The sequence below is a fragment of the Muscardinus avellanarius genome, assembly GCF_963383645.1.
Source record: "Muscardinus avellanarius genome assembly, chromosome: 8".
Taxonomy (NCBI): domain Eukaryota; kingdom Metazoa; phylum Chordata; class Mammalia; order Rodentia; family Gliridae; genus Muscardinus; species Muscardinus avellanarius.
In genome coordinates, this window is record NC_137794.1 from 70,935,135 (window position 1) to 70,954,610 (window position 19,476).

At 40.3% G+C, this 19,476-nt stretch overlaps 1 protein-coding gene across 2 annotated transcripts in view; it reads right to left on the reverse strand.

Moving 5' to 3' along the window:
* Positions 1–19,476, reverse strand: part of ROS1 (ROS proto-oncogene 1, receptor tyrosine kinase) — a gene marked incomplete at both ends in the record, with an annotated part of 148,486 nt that overhangs the window by 12,971 nt on the left and 116,039 nt on the right. For both annotated transcript variants that reach the window (XM_080700734.1, XM_080700733.1), the window contains 5 exons: positions 8,364–8,498; positions 10,492–10,695; positions 10,897–10,994; positions 15,631–15,760; positions 16,895–16,959. In XM_080700734.1, the coding sequence (XP_080556860.1) occupies positions 8,364–8,498; positions 10,492–10,695; positions 10,897–10,994; positions 15,631–15,760; positions 16,895–16,959 (632 nt within the window). The remainder of the gene's footprint in view (positions 1–8,363; positions 8,499–10,491; positions 10,696–10,896; positions 10,995–15,630; positions 15,761–16,894; positions 16,960–19,476) is intronic.

Consider the following 19,476-nt stretch of genomic DNA (forward strand, 5'->3'; position numbering starts at 1 on the left):
GAAGGAAGGAAGGGAGGGAAGGAAGGAAGGAGGAAAAAGATGAAAGAAAGAAAAGAATGCAAAAATGGGGTGGGAAGTTTGGGGAGGGAGAAGCCGCACTCATAGCTGACACTTAGCCACCTGCTCACTTGCTCCCCCCTTCAGAAGCGCAACCTCTTGTTTAATGTCTACAATTCATTTAAGCAGATATTCCTAATTTTCATCTTTCAATAATTTAATTTACATTGAATTCAAGCATCACTCTTTTCTGGTGGCAAAACAGATGATCTGTTAGAATATAAAACCCTTCTGTTCTACCATTCAGGAACAAATAAAGACTGAGGAAAGAGAAGATACAGCCAAGTGTGGTGGGACACTCCTGTGATCCCAATGCTTAGGTTGCTGAGACAGGAGGATAACATGTTTTTTGTTTTTTATTTGTGGTACTAGGGATGGAGTCCAGGGGCATTCTACCTCTGAGCTATACACCCAGCCCTTTTATTATTATTATTATTATTATTATTATTATTATTAATTTTTAAATAGGCTCTAAGTTTCAGAGGGCCTCACTAAGTAACTGAGGCTGGTCACAAACCTGTGATACTCCTGTCTCAACCTCCCAAATACTAGGATTACAAGCACATGCTACCACATTTGGCAGGATCACAGGTTTGAGGACCACCTCAGCAATGTAGTAAAACTCAGCAATGTAAAAAGACCATGTTTCCAAAGGAGAAGGAGAAGGAGAAGGAGGAGGAGCAGGTGGAAGAGAAGGAGGTGGAAGAGAAGGAGGAGGAAGAGGAGGAGGAGGAAGAGGAGGAGGAAGAAGAGGAGGAGAAAGAAGAGGAGGAGGAGGATACAAAATAGCTGACATCTAAAAGTAAAGAAGTTCTCACAATTTATTCAATTGTGAGAACAATTTTTGTTCTCACAATTGAATAAAGAGGCTTTTAAGAATTTGATAATCCTAAAATAAAAACATGTGTTACACCTCTCAAGTAAACTAACAATTGTAGCTGTGGCATGGCTAGGAAGGGAGGGTCTTCCTTTAAAATGTACTTGTTGGGGGAGATTCAAAATGGCAACTGCAATCAAAGACTTGGAAATCAAACCAGAGACCTTGAAGCTCCTTGAAGAGGGCATAGGTCCAACACTGCAACACATAGGCACAAATAAATACTTTCTCAACAAGACCCCAAAGGCACAACAAGTTAAAAGGTGAATCAACATGTGGGATTGCATGAAACTGAAGAGCTTCTGTTCAGCAAAGAAACTGTCAAGAATCTCAACCAAGAGCCAACAGAAAGGGAGAAAATTTTCACCACCTACACCTCCAGTAGAGGACTAATATCTAGAATATACAGAGAACCCAAGAAACTCAACACTAAGAAAACAAAGCATCCAATAACAAAATGGGCAAGCAAACTAAATAGACACTTCACGAAAGAAGAAATTCAAATGGCCAATAAATGCATGAAGAAATGTTCAACATCATTGGCAATCAGAGAGATGCAAATCAAAACTACCCTGAGATTTTACCTAACTCCAACTAGAATGGCAATCATTCAAAACACAAACAACAACAGATGCTGGCGAGGATGTGGAGAAGTGAGAACTCTTAAAACATTGTTGGTGGGATTGCAAATTAGTGCAACCACTTTGGAAAACAGTATGGAGAATTCTCAGAAGAATGGGAACAAATCTACCATTTGATCCAGAAATACCACTTCTGGGTATCTAACCAAAAGAAAAGAAACCAAACTACCAAACTAATGCATGTGTATCTATGTTCATAGCTGCACAATTTACCATAACCAAACTATGGAACCAGCCAAGATGTCCATCAACAGATGAATGGATTACAAAACTGTGGGATATGTACACAATGGAATTTTACTCAGCCATCCAAAAAAACTCAATTACATCATTTTCAGGGAAATGGATGGAACTGGAGGACATTATACTAAGTGAGATTAGTCAGTCACAAAAAATAAGAAATCAGATGCTTTCCCTAATATGTGAAAGCTAAGGAGAAATGGGTCATAGTAGGAACTCTAGATGAAAAAGGAAATTCTATAGAGGAGCAAACAAGACAACCTAAATGAGGAGATGGGAGGGAGGAAGAAGGAAATTCTCTAAAACACACAATGTACTTAAACATATCGAAGTCAACCACTAAGCCAAGCAAGGGAAGGAGGGATGGGGAAGAAATGGGGTGGGAACTGGGTAGAGGTTAAATCGGTGATGTGTACATATATGTACACACAAGTTTTTTACCCCAATATGATGTATGAATATAATGCACCAATAAAACATTTTTTTAAAATGGTGACTGCAGGACACAGCACTTCTAAGTAGCTGAAATAAAGTTCAACTACCTAGAAGGCAGCATCTTAACCAACAAAATAAATATATCTCAGGAACCAAAACAGATCCAGGAAACTGAACTACGAGATCTATGTGAAAAATAAAAAAAAAAGTTCGGGCATTGGATCTGCTGCAGACACAACCGGGCCACCCGCAGGTGCCAGCATGGGTTACCAGCCCAAACCGCAATCCCTGGAGCAGACTGACACCACCAGGGCAAAATAATCCAAGAGTTTGAAAACAGACATAGAGCTCCAACATCTTAAGCAGCGAGTGGCGCCCCAGCCAGCTCACCAAAGATGGGACCAGAGTGGCACAGCGAGTCCTCCAGACACCTGGATCATGGAGGCCAGGTATCTGAGTGTGTCCAGAGAAGCCGTGAGTCTTAGTATGCGCCCCAGGTCCGGCACTAGCTCTGGGCACCTACCCCCCACCCCAGGACCCACCACTATTCTCGTGCGCCCTGCCCACGCCCCAGGACCCCCGCTAGTTGTCTGTGCCACCCGCACCCCTAGACTTGGCACCTACCTTTTGCACCTAGCCCACGTGCCCTGTCTGAGCCTGGGCGCTAACCTTGTGGGCCCAGCCGGCTCCACAGGATAGCAATAGCTGTGTGTGGCCCACTCGCACCCCGAGACCAGGAGCTATCCTTGGGCCCCCGGCCTGCGCGCACCAGGTCCAGCACAAGCCGTGTATGCCTGCCCCACACCCTGGGACCTAGCGCTAGACCCTGCGCTCCGCCTGCGCCCCAGTGCTAGACCCTGCTTTCCGTCTGTGCCCCTGGACCTGTCTGCACCCACCCCGCACCCCAGACCCCCTGCTGGCTGTCTGCACCCACCACACAGCCGGAGACTCGGCACTAGTCTAGAGCACCCAGCCCACGCCCTGGGTCAGGTTCCAGCCCTGTGCACCCTGCCCCAGCCCTGGACCAGGCGCTAGGTGTCTGCGCCCACCCGGGCCGGGGTCCAGGGATACCTGTGCACCCAGCCCGCACCCTGGGACCTGGCAGTGCTCTGGCAGTAATTTTGCGCGTCCTGGGACCCTACAGCAACCCTTTGCCCAGGGTGCTTCTTGGTACCCCATAGGCTAGCCCAGTTAGAATTTCCAGAGACATAGGAAAAGTCATCAAGATGCAATACCTACACAGGGCCTCAGGGGGAGGTTCCAAGACTACTTTGGACATCCTCCCACTCCTCTAGTAGGGAAGCACAGGCCTGAGTCTAGGGTGGAGAGGGCAGAGGCGCTGACTACAGGCTGGAAATACACAGAACCCGGGCCTTGTACAGAATTTATTCACAGTGACACCAGATGCCCTGACACCTAAACCCAAAGCTGTCAAAGGAAAGGTGTCCATTGGCCATTCTGCCAAAAGTGATCTATAGATTCAATGCAATTCCCATTAAAATACCAACAACATTTCTCATAGACCTGGAAAAAAATCAGTTATGAATTTTGTATGGAGAAAGAAAAGACCCAGAATAGCCATAGCAATTCTCAGCAACAAGAACCAGGCAGGAGGCATCACAATCCCGGACTTCAAATTATACTATAGAGCAATAGTAGTAAAAACAGCATGGTATTGGCACAACAATAGGAAGACTGACCAGTGGAACAGAATAGAAGATACAGAAACAAACCCACACATCTATAGTCAATTGATCTTTGACAAAGGGGCCAAACTCATACACTGGCGAAAAGACAGCCTTTTCAACAAATGGTGCTGATAGAACTGGCTATCCATTTGTAGAAAGTTGGATCTGAATTCTTACTTCTTACCATGCACAGGAATCAACTCAAGATGGATCAAAGACTTAGAAATTAGACCAGAGACTTTGAAATTATTAGAGAAAGGCATAGGATCAACACTCCAACATATAGGCACAGGCAGTAACTTTCTCAATAAGACTTCCAAAGCACAGGAAATTAACACAAGAATTAATAAGTGGTATCTCATCAAACTAAAAAGTTTCTTCTCATCAAAGGAAACCATCAAGAACCTAAAGAGGAAGCCCAGAATGGGAGAAGATCTTTACCAGCCACCACCCTGATAGGGGGCTAATATCCAGAATATAAAAAGAGCTCAAAAGACTCTACACTAGCAAAACAAACAACCCAATCAAGAAACAGGCAACTGAAATGAATAGACATTTCACAAAAGAAGAGATACAAATGGCCAACAGATACATGAAAAATGTTCAACATCACTAGCCATCAGGGAGATGCAAATCAAAACTACGCTGAGATTCCATCTAACCCCAATCAGAGTGGCAAACATAAAGATATCAAACAACAACAAATGCTGGCGAGGATGTGGGGAAATAGGAACTCTTTTACACTGTTGGTGGGTGTGCAAAGTAGTTCAGCCAATATGGAGATCAGTGTGGAGATTCCTTAGAAAACTGGGAATAGATCCACCATTTGATCCAGCTATACCACTCCTGGGTATCTTTCCAAAGGGGTTGAAATCAGAGAACTACATTAACATATGCATACCCATGTTCATAGCAGCACAGTTTGTAATAGCCAAAATATGGAACCAACCTAGATCTCCATCAACAGATGAATGATTGAAAAATTATGGGAAATACACGCAATGGAATTCTACTCAGCTATAAAGAAGAATAAAATACTAGCATTTGCAAGAAGATGGAAGGAACTGGAGAACATTATGTTAAGTGATATTGGTCAAGCACAGAAAGAGAAGGGACATATGTTTTCTCTAATATGCCCAAGCTAGGGAGTATTGGTAATACCAGAGGGACTCCAGATGATGGAGGGGAAATTTCAGCAAAGCTAGAATAGAAGGATAAGAGAAGAAGAAAGCTGAGGTTGTTCAATGGAGGAGCTACATATGAATATGTGAAATGGTATAAATATAACATGGTTAACCTGGACACTCTTTATTGGGAGGGGGGACACTCTTTATGGGGGGAGGAGAGGGCACGAAGCACAGTCTAAATGTACACCATTTTCAATATGTTCAACTTATAAATAAAATAAGATATAGAAGAAAAATAAATAAATATATAAATCTGAAAATAAATAAAACATACTTGTTAGGATCATACATTAAAACTATAAATTAGTGTTATAAATAAAGATATTACTCCAAATAAACTTACTGTCCTTCAAGTTCATTAAAATTTACCTGAGCTGGTTATTCTAGTTCTAGAAAAGTATACACACTTAAAGTATCTTGTTTATTTAAGTATTCAGGTTCAAATTCCTCCACTCACTATGCGAACTCTTCTCTTTGCCTCAATTTTTATTTTTCAAAATAGTGCTTGACTCACTAGCTGTGTTCAGTACTAGTCTCTGTGCATATTAGAATGCTTGGACTCATGAATCCGTTGAATTTGAAGAGATGAAAATATCATTCAGTGTTAGGGGGCAAGTTTCTATAGGTATTAAAACAAAGCACATAAAATACTGCTTTCAAAAAATTTTTTCTTAATCATTATACCCAATCTTGGAGAGACCCAATTAGCAACTAGTTGTACATATTTTTCAGGAGTAAAAATAAGACGGTGAGCTTCCTATACCAGAAAGACTCTCTGGTAATTCCCATTGCTACTGTGATACATCTGTCAGAGAACCCCAAAGAGCTCTCACTTAAAGTAGATTGCCCTTTGATCCTGTTTCTTCTCAGGAGTGGTATGGGTGTTGTGCAAACTAAAAGTAGAAGAGAAGGCTGGGCTTTTCCCCTCACACAGATGAGCCTATACAGAGAGAAGCACAGGAAGGCTCTGAGCCCTGCATTCCACTAATAGCTAAGGACTACATAGCCAAGGACCGGCTCACCTGACCCACGGTGCAGCCAGGTGCTGAGTGTTTAAGGAGTGAATAGGAGGTGCAACGTGGCTCAGTCCAGACTTTCAATCCTCTAAGCTGGGCCTCTGATCTCAGAGAATTGCTTCAAATAAAAATCAGTTCCCTCTGTACTCTAAAGAGAGTAGTTAATCTTTATCATGACAACTTAAGGCCAAGGGCAGATTGAATGGCATCACCAAGAGCTTCATTTCCTAGCACAGCTTGTTTTCCTGGTTGGCAGTGGATCTTAACCCTCCTCCGGGCTCTGCAGAGTCATGCAGCACATGAAGGGCTTGGAGCATTGCTCAGATTTTATTGATGATGTTAAAATGAACTTCCAAACCACCAATGGAAATTTTTAGTTTCAAGGAAACTCAGTGTTTATAAAAATCAGGACAATAACATATTTCCGGATAAATTATGCAAGACAAAACTAGAGAGAATATTATCTTTTTCCATTTCTAATCAAGATTACTTTTCTTGAACTTTCCTTGAAGTCCTTTTTCATCCTCCCTCTAGTTGCATCTTTTTGATACCTTTAGATCGGGAAAAAATTAATCTACCTACATTTTTTCTGCTTCAAAATACAGCAGTTTGTTACTCATCTCCAGCCTCCCCAAACAAAATAATTGAACACATCAGTCAAAATGTATAATTCAGTAGTCTTTTCCTAAGGTGCCTATCCAAACATATTGCATGAGTATAATGAGGCACATTACCCGCTCCTAGGGAGAGCAATATGTCAGTTAAAATTCAAAGGGCACAAGGAAAATTTTGTGCGACTGAAATTCTGGAGGAAATTTCTGAGTGTTTGACAGATATATAAAAGATGCAAAATAGTAATTAGTTTGCTGTTTGGTTAAGTATACTTCATATTTAGATAGATTGAGGTTATTTTTTCCTCCTCAAGCCCTAAGTCAAAAGGTATTCAAATTTTGTATAATTTCCTGCCTCTAATTTATAAATATCTCCCATCTCCCCCCTAAAGGCTCAAGAACCATTTTAGATACTGTTACCAAATTTGGTCGGATGTGTGCATATCTGATCTCCCTAAAAATATCCCCAAAATCTATAATGGCTAAAATAGAAATAAGTAGGAACTCACATCTTCTCCTAGCTGGAAATTTTAAGTAATACAGAAACATTTACTAGTAGAACATCCAACCAAGGTGCCCAGCTCTTAATCATCTGTTGGCTCAAGTCTGAATAATACTCTAAATAACATGGCATAGTCAAGGCAGTACAACCATGGTGTGCATACACATGCTGCTAATTCCTTTTGCATTTGTCTGTACTACACAGTTTAGCACTTTATTACATGTTGGCTGGTCATCCAACCACTGTGTGTGTGTCTTTTCTTTCAAAATACATCCTGAGATGCTGAAGAGCTGTCGCCCTCATATACAGACCTTCTCTGTAATCCATACAATCTTTGACATTATTGTGTGTTTAATAGAGTTGATGCTTGTTGGTTACTTGTTCTTTAAAGAATCTTTTGGTTTTCCTTCTTGGGAAAAGTTTCAAGACAGTATTTCTGCTGTGGTTGTCCACAGGAAGAACATTGGTAATCAGCATAATAACCTAACAATTTTTTTCTTTATAATTACACCAAAACCACTCACTTTTCTGGGATCACTGTTAGAATTTGTGGTCAGAATTAATTTGATAGTCACTAACACTTATTCATTTTGTGTTAAGTTCATAACATTACAATCGGTTAATTTTTAGTCCTGTTATACCCCATCAATCAATATCAGTTATGTCAACAAAAGCAATCTAGTTTATAAACAATATATTCCTATGTAGTAGAATCTTTAATATGCAGATTAAGATATCATCCAAATCAAATCTCCTAAAATAAAATTGCTTCATATATATACACATATGCTTGCATACACACACACACGCACACACACACACACACACACACACACACACACACAACTTACACTTATTTAGCAGAATTCACTTACTAGGAGTAGAAATATATTCTACTGTCCAAAACTTTGTTTCTAAGTGAAAGATCACATATAAAGAAACCGTAGCACATTTAGCAAATTAAGTGCCACGATCAATTTACATTTTATGTGGAATGTACATATACATAAATTCCAGTTTTATTTTAACCTGTCATACCAGTAAGGCCTTAGATCGCATTTGCATGTGTTTTTGTTCTCTGGATGCTTATGTTAACATAATTAACTTACAGATCATCAGGACAATTTCTTGGTGGCTCCAGTCTCCCTCCTGTTTGAATATAGTTTAAAACATCAAGGTTGGAATGAGCTGGATAGGGCTGATGACCAAGTGTTAAAATCTCCCAAATCAGAATTCCAAAAGACCTAAGGATATAGAAGCATGAAGCATCTGCTTTAATTAAATTTATTGCAAATATCAGGTTAACAGTGAGTGCTCCAACGTCATTATTCCCAGGTATATGGAGTATGCTTTCTGATTGGTATTGTTGGACTCATAAAAGGCACATAGAAAATTTAAAAACAGGTTGACCTTAAGTAAGACAAGATACAGTATATGGACAACACTTCAAAGGTGAGAGGAAGACTTGATGGGGGCGCATGCACACACACACACACACACACATACACACAGAGACAGACACACGCATGTGAGCGTGCGCACGCACACACACACACACACACACGCGCGCACGCTCTGTCCCATCTTCTGGCTGAAAGTCCATTACAGGACTTCATTACCTATGGTTTTCAGAGTATCAATATAGACTGGTGCAGTATAGCTCAGAGGTAGACCACCCATGGGTTCAATCCCCAATGCCACAAAAAAAAATATATATAGACACACATTTGAGTGGGCAAAAGAGCTTTTCACCACTTCCCTCCACATTCGAGGTGGAATAGAATGTTGGTAGTCAATAGAAAGGAAAGCACTAAGGACCAATTTTATCTCATCTACAATCATGCCTAGGGCTAGCCCAGCTGAAAAATCAAAATCTTTACATTTTAAGCAGCTCTAATCAAAAGTTGGGAGTTAGTAAGCAAAAATGAGGGGTCTTATTCAAATAATAAAAAGATGCCCAGACTTTCCCAGTGCCCTAGTCTTTTTGCAATTCATGAGTTAAAGTCTACCTATATGGAGAGAGAGCCGGGGAAAGCTCACCAAGTGCTGTGTGTATATATGTCCTTATCACTCTGAACTATACTATGAAGTAAGGCTACAATGCACTGATAAAAGTATATTAAAAAGTCAAGCCAGGAGTGGTGGCACACCCTTGTAATCCCAGTGCTTGGGAGGCTGAGACAGGTGTTTCGTGCAGGTTCAAAGGCAGCCTCAGCTACTTAATGAGGCTCTCAGCAACTTAGTGAGAACCTGTTTCCAAATATATATATATAAAATAGGTCTGGGGGTATAGCCTGGAGGTAGAAAGCCCCTGGGTTCCATTCCCAGTACCACAAAAAATGTTTAGAAAAAGTCTATCTATAAATTAATCACCAAACAACCCAAAATAGAAGGCATTTGGACATGCGCTTGGATATTAATTCATAAGTACATATTCCTATTGATCATATATCTATCTATATGACTTTGGAATATAAGAAAAGACTTCAAGTAAATGGATTTATTTTATATACAACTATAAAATAAACCATCAAAACTTTGGGGAGAGGGGTGTAAACTTCTAAGACCTAGGAAGGGTTGTCAAGGAGTTTTCACTTTAGTTAGAGGCAAATTACTTAACCTCTCTGGTCTTTTACTTTCTTACACTTAAAAAAACAATACAACACCGGGCTTGGTGGTGCACACTTGTAATCTCCATGCTTGGGAGGCGGAGACAGGAGGACCAAGCAGGTTCAAAGCCAGCCTCACTGGCTTAAGAGACCCTGTTTCCAAAAAAAAAAAAAAAAATATATATATATATATATATATATATATATATATATATGGCACACATATATATATACATATATATACATATATATATGGCACATAGGCAAATTATATATATAAGGCACATAGGCAATATATAAATTATATATATAAGGCACAGATCATCAGGACATATATATATAAGGCATAAAAATTATATATATATAAGGCACATAGGCAATATATATTTGTATATATATATATATATGACTCATTTGTGTGTGTGTGTGTGTGTGTGTGTGTGTGTGTGTGTGTGTATATAGATAGATAGATAGATAGATAGTCTGGGAGTGTAGCCCAGGGGTAGAAGGGTTCCATCCCCAGTACCATCAAAATATATATACACAAGATTAGTTGTCCTTTCAGGATCCCCTCTGGCTCTGATGTCTGACAATTCTGCTGTGTTTCTCTGTGTCACATTAGACTCACCACACATCAGACTGAGTAGTGAAGATGCCATCCATCAAACTTTCTGGAGCCATCCACCGAACAGGAAGCAGGCCTTCCCCTCTCTTTCTATAATAATCATTTTTATAGATGTCCCTCGCAAGTCCAAAATCCCCAATCTTCACTATCCGTGAAGGGCTGATATAGTCTTTCACAGAGACAAGACAATTCCGAGCTGCCAGATCCCTAAGGCAGAAGTTGTAGTCAGTAATAAAATTCCAGAGATCAGACAAGCAAAACTAGCTTTTTACAGAGACTTTTTTAAAATAGAAATACTGCTACTTTGAAGAATAAAGATGTTTAATTGTCTTGTGTGATATACCTGAACTACAGATGATTACTAATGCCAATATTCATAATAACCTTTTATCCAGAATGTCATTGTACCTGTGAATGAAGTGCATCTGCTCCAAGTAGACGCAGCCTTTTGAAATATCTACACAGAGATCTACGAGGTCAACCAAGTGGAGTAAAGGACCATGAAACTGTAAGAAATAGAAGAAAATGTACAAGAAGAAATTTTCCAACTTGAACAAAATATATACATATGTAAATATATGGGAACCTACATAAATGCATACACTCATTTGTATATAATTTTCTAAGAATTTTTAGTCATGATTACAAAAATGCAAGTAAGAAGAAAGTAATTTATATGCTTTCTATCAAAATACATACAACTGAAAGACTATATTTATAGTAAGCAAAGGTAATATTAAATCTTTATTAGAAAGATCACAGAATATAAGGTTAGACAGACCAAAACTTTCAATCAAGTTCTGCTACTAACTACTTGTATGAACTTGTTCAAACTGCTTAATTATCTTTTCATATATAAAATGGGCATAGTAAAACCGACCTTACAAGATTCAAAATGAGATCTGTCACATTGCCAGTTTATAACAGGCATTTAATCAATAGTAGCTGCTCTTTTGAGTAAGAATATTTGTGTGTATGTGTGTGTGTGTGTGTGTGTGTGTGTGTGTGTGTGTGTGTGTGGTACTGGAGATGGAACCCAGGGGAATTCTACCTCTGAACAATACCCCCAGCCCTATTCGTTGTTCCTTATTTTGAAACAGGGTCTCACTGAGTTGAAAAGGGCCTCGCTAAGTAGCTGAGGCTGTCTTTGAACTGTGATCCTCCTGTCTCAGCCTCCCAAATGCTGGGATTACAAGCGTGCACCACCACGTCGGCGGTACAACGCTTGCCTAGCAGGCACTCAGCTCTTGATAGCCTCCTGTCTTCTGTGCTCAGAGTGAATGAGAGGCAGCCCCAGAAGATGCCTTGGTCAGCAGCAGGAAATGCAGAAAGAGAAAAAAAGCGTATTTGAAATCCAGCCACTGCAATCATTAAGATCTTCGGTGGATAGGAATAATTTTGAAGAAGTAGATTCAACTTCTCTTTTAGTCTTTCTTCATCCTCTCCCCACACCTCCTCAAGATAAGACAAAATCTACAGATACGCATGTTTGCTGAAGATAGGGCTCCGATATATGCATTTTTAGTTCTACTCTCACCCAACCCTTACTAAAATAACAGCACAGGGAATATTTTTGTAAACTAAAAAAAATTTCAAAAGGCAAATAGAACGGGGAAATAGGTATATAACATAAAGTATTTTGGAAGTGGGAAAGCAAAAGGAGGAGTTGGTGGAGACAATAGAGCGGAGCAGGGAGCTTGCTACAGGAGAGGAGAAGACAAGGACTGATCCCAGGAAGACCTCCCAAATGGGAGGTGGGAGGTATTCTGAACGCAGGGGTGAGAGTCAGGACTGAACGCAAGGGAATGTTAGGTTATTTCAGGGCTAACTAGACCCTAGATCCACTACAATGGCAGGAATCTTCTCTCCGCAGGAAAACAAAAACAAAAACAAAAAACAGAACCACAACAATGTCCAGTTTAAAAATACCACCAATCACGGTTAAGCACTGGGCTGAAAATGGAGGTTAAATGAGAGTCCAAACTGAGCTTTGAAGCCTCCAGCCCCCTCTCTAGTCCTTAGCTGAATTTAGCACCCAGGTGAGCCACCAGCAAATTCCTTTCTGGTAAAACTGACATATGACAGGAGGAGATTCAGATAGGTATTAGGAGATGCAAAAGGGGACCGTCCAACACCTAGAAGAAAGCTTCCTCAGATATATAAGCTCCAATCAGCTTCTTGAACCTCATATTAAATAAAAAGATCAACCAAAAATTACTAAACAGGGCTGGGGGGGGGGGGTGTGGCTCAACGCGCAGTGTTTGCCTCACAAGCACAAGTCCCTGGTTGGATCCCCAGCACCACACATTAAAAAAAAATAAATAAATAAAAGCTGTGCAATGCGCATGGTGGGGCGCACTCTTAACTCCAGTACTTGGGAGACTAAGACAGGAGGATCATAGGTTCAAAGCCAGCTTGAACAACTTAGTGAGACCCTGTTTTAAAAGTTTATTTTATTTTATTTTATTTTTGGTGGTACTGTGGTTCCTGGAAGCCCTTCTACCTCCGGACTACATTTTAAAATAAAGAATAAAATAGGGCTGAGAGTATAGCTCAGAGGTAGAGTGCCCTTGGGTTCAATCTCCAGTGCCACACACAAAAAAAGTAAGAAAATAAAATGGATCACCAAACATTTGAGAAAACTTTTTCACACTGAAAACAGATTCCAAAATGAAGAGAAAAAGGAAATTAAGATAATATAGGGAGCAAATGAACACTTTAAAAAACATATTATTATCCTAAGAAAGATAAGACAAAATTTTGCATTTATGGGAAAAAAAAAACTCAGCACATTATTTCAAAAAGCAAAGTATAAGAAAAAGTCTATGAAAAATTGAAATATAATAACAGAAATCTTAAATGGCGTAAAAGATTTAGGAGGTAAATCTACTAGAATGGAGGGCAAAATGACAAAGAGCTGGAAACTGTGAGGGAACATCTAATAGTGAGAGAAGATGACCTAAAGCACTTCACCATCCAAATAGCAAGATTTCTGTAGGAAGGAAGAGGAGAAATAAGTTTTACTTATTATCAAAAATAATAGGAAAAATTCTCAAGCTAAAAGGGATGATTTTCCAGATGGAATGTCCACAAGGGTAAAGAGTATATCACAGAAAAGGTTTTCCTAAAATCTTCCAAAAAGAGGAGCAGCCGAGCATGGTAGCATAGGCTTGTAATCTCCACATTCGGGAGGCTGAGACAAGAGGCTTGCAGTTCGAGGACAGCCTCAGCTACTTAGTGAGGCCCTTTGCGACTCAGTGAGACCCTGTTTCAAAATAAAGAATAAAAAATAGGGCTGGAGGTGTAGCTAAAGAGGTGGAATGCCCCTGGGCTCCATCCCCAGTACTGAAAAAAGGGGGGGACAAAAAGATCACGGACAAGTTCAGAAGTCAGAACGGCACAAAATTTCCTAATTGCAGTGTAGAAACTAGAAAACAAAGATTCCATGGTTTTATTTTTTAGAAAGAGGGCTTTTCAACACAGAATTCAGCCAAATTACTAATATGAAGGAATAATAAAAGATATTTTCTCAAAAGAATAAGCAAAAAAAAATTTTTTTGTCTCCTGTGCAGGTTTTCTCATTCTTTCTCTTTCCCATAACAAAGGGGAAACCCGAGTCATGAGATAGAGGGAAAAAGACCCAGTGTGGACAAGAGTTGAGGGTAAGGACCAGGATAAATCTGAAGGAAATCCCTAGGATGACAGGTGTGTAGCCAGCCTGGGGACAAGCACCTGTACTGGTTCCAGGAAGGAAGTGTCCACGGAGAAACTGTGAAGTGCTGGATTATCTGATGGATTAACCAGCCTGAGAAAAATGATACAATTCTGGCAGGAAGTTTGCGTGAATACAAAACAAAGCAAATGAAAACCCCCATATAAGAGACATTTACTGAACTCGCCCAAAGAGGGGGGAACCCCCCATCGTGGCACTGAGTAAACTCAGCTGCCTACAATAATTAAACAGTTAAAATAATGCAAACTGGAATGGTGCCATGTTTGAAATCTGTGCTAACTGTTGGAGGATAGGAGAGTTTTTCTCTGTGTAATGCTGATGGCGTTGGGACAGCAGAGAGGGAAATGAGAGTTAAAGTCTCATTCTCCATAGCAGAAAGTGAACAGGAGTCCTCCAGAATTGAAAAATCATTGTGCATCTGTTTAAGCAGAGTATTTAGAGACTTGTAAGTAAATACCAGAAGATATGTGCAAGCCTAGAAGGCGGGCCTCTGTTTTACACACTATAAGCTTTTTCATATATTTTCAATTTTGCAGCCATATTAATTTGGTGGGAAAATAGTTTATTTTTCCTATTTATTTATTTGTATACTCCTATCGGTGCATTGTAGTCTCAAATCATAATGCAGTTCATCGTGATCATTATATACATGCACACAGCACTTGGTGAGCTCTCCGCTGGGGGAAGGGGGGAATAATCTAAATCTACAGATTTAAACTCTAGGGACTTGTCTCATGCGTTCTCATCAGAGGTATTAGTAGGTTCCCACAAGCGGTCACCTCCTGGCCCTGTCCTCTACTTCACAGTGTCTCCAGGGTCCACACAGTGCTGGGCACTAGGAATAGGAGGAGATGGATTGAGGCCCCATTACAGAGGCAGAACTGTGGCACTGACAGGGCTCAAGAGCAGCTGGGTGGACAGGGGAGAGAGGATATATGAAATCAAGCTTTGTTTTGACCAAAATAAGTCTGAGATGCCTAAGAAAATCTAAAGAGATCTGTCAGCTAGACAGTCCTAGGTCGACAGATTGGACCCACAAGTCTAGAACTTAGTATTGACTTCAGGACTGGAAATATAATGAGACACACATGTAAGTAGTCGAATACAGGGATGTGCCTTTTCAACTCCACGCATCCCTATGCTCCAGGGGAGGGGGGGAAGAAAAGAAAACATGTTGTTGACTATCAGGGACCTATTTTCCCATTAAATACTAAAAAGAGGCTGAAATATTAGCCCAGGGTTCTAATTGAAGGAACATGATCTAACATGAAGGAAATAAATATAAAGCTTCTTTCACAGAAACCTAAGTCTTATTACCAGCCCAAACCACAACCTATTCAACTTAATGACTAGTCAGAAATTATAAGGCACTTGCATTGGAAAATCAGTACCCTGGACCTACAGCCTACCTTTGTCATCCGGGCTTTACGCAAGTAGGTTAGAAGATCTCCACCTTCCATCAGTTCTAGGATAATGTACCGGGGTTCATTTAGCAGACAAACTCCAAGTTGCTTCAGAATGTTGGGATGATTAAACTTGCTGGAAGGTGGAAAGACACAGGCTGGATGGTACAACAGCACCAGGAGTCCTAGCAGAAGATCCTTATGCAATGGAACGTGTGTGTGTGTGTGTGTGTGTGTGTGTGTGTGTGTGTGTGGCATTCTACCAGTAAACTGTACCCCCAGTCTCTTTTATATTTGTTGTGAAACAGAGTCTTTATAGGTTGCTGAGCGTCTAACTAAATTGTGGAGGCTGGTCTTGAACCTGCAATCCTCCTGTATCAGCCACACAAGTTCTAGAATTACAGGCATGTGCCACCGTGCCCATCTAGTCAAACGATTTTTTATCTGTAATTCAGATAAAATCCCTGATTCACTTCTAAGTGCAAACTTCCTGTTGCAAATACTGGTCTGTGTGCTAGCCTTAAGGAGGTAACATGGCAACCCCTAGTGGCCAATGTGTATGGATAGAACAGGGTGGATTTTAGAAGAAATGTTTGTATTGAGAGTACTTTCTGTTTGGGAAGACAGCAATTTTGACTAATAGTCTTCCTCAAAAGATTTTTGAAAACATTATGGTTTGGGTCATCAAATGCAAGAAATATATTCTCTATATATTCTCTCTCTTTTAGAAAAAACAACTTAGATCTGCAGTTTGGGGCTACACTGTTTTCTTCAGACGCCAAACAAGCAAGCCACAGTCTAATGATGGGAGCCCACAGCCTGGAGTCTCATGAACCCCCACCTCAGTCTCTCCTGTACGATATCCTTGAGCAAATTTCATAGTCATAAAACGAAACCTTGCAAAGGGACATTCTCACTGACAGCACAGTGCTTAAAAGAACACTCCCTTAACTGGGTTCGCTTGGCCCATTATCACATATTTCAGAAGAACACAGGTGTGTTTAAATCTGAGTGGATTTAGAATTCACTTGCAAAACACACTGAAGATAAAAGAAAGGAGAATTTTTTGCCTGAGGGCTGCCTGTACCCAGGTTCCTATAGAATACTTGGTTCTGCAAACAAATTTCCTCTTAAAATTTTTAGCACTACTTGCTTTGAGCAAGATCAATTATATGTGGTCATGTGGGATCTTAAAAGCCTAACAAAGAAAAATAAAAGCTTCCCTTTCCCATGTCAATAAGAGAAAATTATATCGGAGCTACCCTGATACCTCATCAAATGTGCCTCCTTCAGGAATTCGATTTTCTCCTGGTCTGTGGAGCCCTTCTTCAAAGTCTGTGCAATAGAAAAACAAGTCAGGAATCAGTATGACACCCATCCTCGTGAGCTCGATGGATTAATGAAGAAATCTTTCTTGTGTGTTTGTTTGTTACAATATTCACCCTGAAAGCTAAAAATAAATAATAGACCCAGCATGTGTTTGGTCTGAAAACCTCCTGTGATTGCTAGTGTTCAAGTAGGAAAATCTGGTAGATAAAAGACCTAGTGCTGGGCATGATGGCGCACAATTGTAATCCCAGTGCTTGGGAGTCTGAGACAGGAGGATCATAGGCTTTTGGCCAGCCTCAGCTACTTAGTGAGGACTTCCATAACTTAGTGAGACCTTGTTTCAAAATAAAGAATAAAAAATAGGGCTGAGTGTGTAGCTTGGAAGAAGAATGGCCCTGGGTTCAATCCTCAGTACTGCAAAACTAAATTTAAAGTTCTTTCAAAATATAGAAAAAATTTAAGCTGGGTGTGAATCACACAGGTTCGAAGCCGTCCTCGGCTACTTAGTGAGGCTCTTAGCAACCTAGTGAGACCCTGTTTCCAAGTAAAATATAAAAATAGGTCTGGCAGTGTAGACCGGAGGTAGAAAACTCCTGGGTTCCATTCCCAACACCATAATATATAATATTTGAAAGACCAATTCCGACATGTAACAGGTCAATATCTTACTTTCCAGGATTTTCTACTCAGTATCTATGTTCCTGGTTTTCTTGCTAGCAATAGCCATATGTTCATCTGCTTTACATTGCTGTGACCAAAATACCCAACGAGAACAACTTGGGGGAAAGGTTTATTAGGGTACATGGTTTCAGAGGTTCAGTCCATGACATGCTGGCTCCAAGGTAGAAACATCATGGTAGCAGGATGTGACAGAGGAAAACTACCTCACTTATGGTTACTGAAGAACAGAGAGAGAGAGAGAAACAGACAGACAGACAGACAGACAGACCAGGGACAAATAGAGTCTCCAAGGCCATACCCCAGTGATACACCTCCTCCAGCCACTCCATACCTATCACACCATCCAGTAAATTTATTTAACTTATTAATCCTTCAATGAATCAATTCATTGACAAGGTTAGAAACCTTATGATTCAAATATTTCACCTCTGAATATATTAGCATTGCCAATACATGAGCTTCTCTGAGAGATTCTAAATTTAAGCCATAGTTTATTTTTTGGGTGGCCAGGGGCCCAGCTTTAGGTAACTGATCTAAATTATTCATGAAAATCTACTCTGAAATTCTCCAATCTCCCTTGAAAATACAGGTGGTCGTTTGACTCAGTCCTGGCCAATGAGATGTGTGTGGGGGGGACTGCTGAGGGGGAACGAGGTTTGCAGGAAACATTTGCTTCCTGAATATATACATCTAGCACCATCCTTCCTCCTCTGCCTGCCCTGAATGAGGTTGTGGTGCCCAGTTCTCTTGCAGACATCTTAGAATTGTGAAGCAATAGGCACTAGCAAAAGCCAGAAGAATTTCAGAGATGCTGACTGTGCCCTGATATACAATTGCACCCGGGATAAATAAGCATTTGCTTAAACTAATGGAGGTGCAAGGAAGTTAAAGAACTTTTTTTTGTGTGTGTGTGTCTGGGGATGGAACCCAGAGACATAGGGCCTCACTAAGTAGCTGAGGCTGTCCTTGAACCGCGATCCTCCTGTCTTCAGCCTCCCAAATGCTGGGATTGCAAGCATGCGCCACCATGCCCGGCTTAAGAAATTTTAAATGACATCATTTGGGCTGGGCGTGGTGGCACGCACTTGTAATTCCCGCTTGGGAGGCTGGGACAGGAGGATCACACAGGTTTGAAGCCAGCCTCAGCTACTGAGTGAGGATCTCAGAAACTTTGACTCTGTTTCCAAATAAAGTATAAAATAGGTCTGGGAGTATAGCCAGGAGGTAGAAAGCCCCTGGTTTCCACCCCTAGTACCACCAGAAAAAATAAATAAATAAAATAAAATGATATCATTTGGAAGAGGAGAGAATTTTGCCAAATTTTCTAGCTGTATAGGCCACTCTCTAAACAATGAGTTCCTAATAAGCATTGATTGTAATATTGATTAATTACATAAAGATTCACTATCCTCTATCAGAGAAAGTTTTACAAAAACATGACAACATGCTCAGTGCTTCCTTAAAAGTACCTTATATCATGGTAAATAATCAGAGTCTAGAGGTCAGCAAACTACAGCCAGTCACCCATTTCTGTATAACCCACATCTAAAATCAGTTCTTACACGGTTGAAAAAAATTAGAAAAATACTATTTTATGACACATGAAAATTACATGAAATTCATATTACAATTTTATTGCAAGACAGCCACACTGGTTTGTTTACATATTGACTATGGCTCTTTTTGAGCTGTACTGGAAGAACTGAGTGATTGCAACAGAGTCTATATATGACCAGCAAGCTCAATATTTACTATCTGCTTGTTCAAGAACATTTTCATTGATGCTGCTTAGTTCCTTGAGGATGTGTCTTACAACTCCAGTTCTCTTATAGAATGATTAAT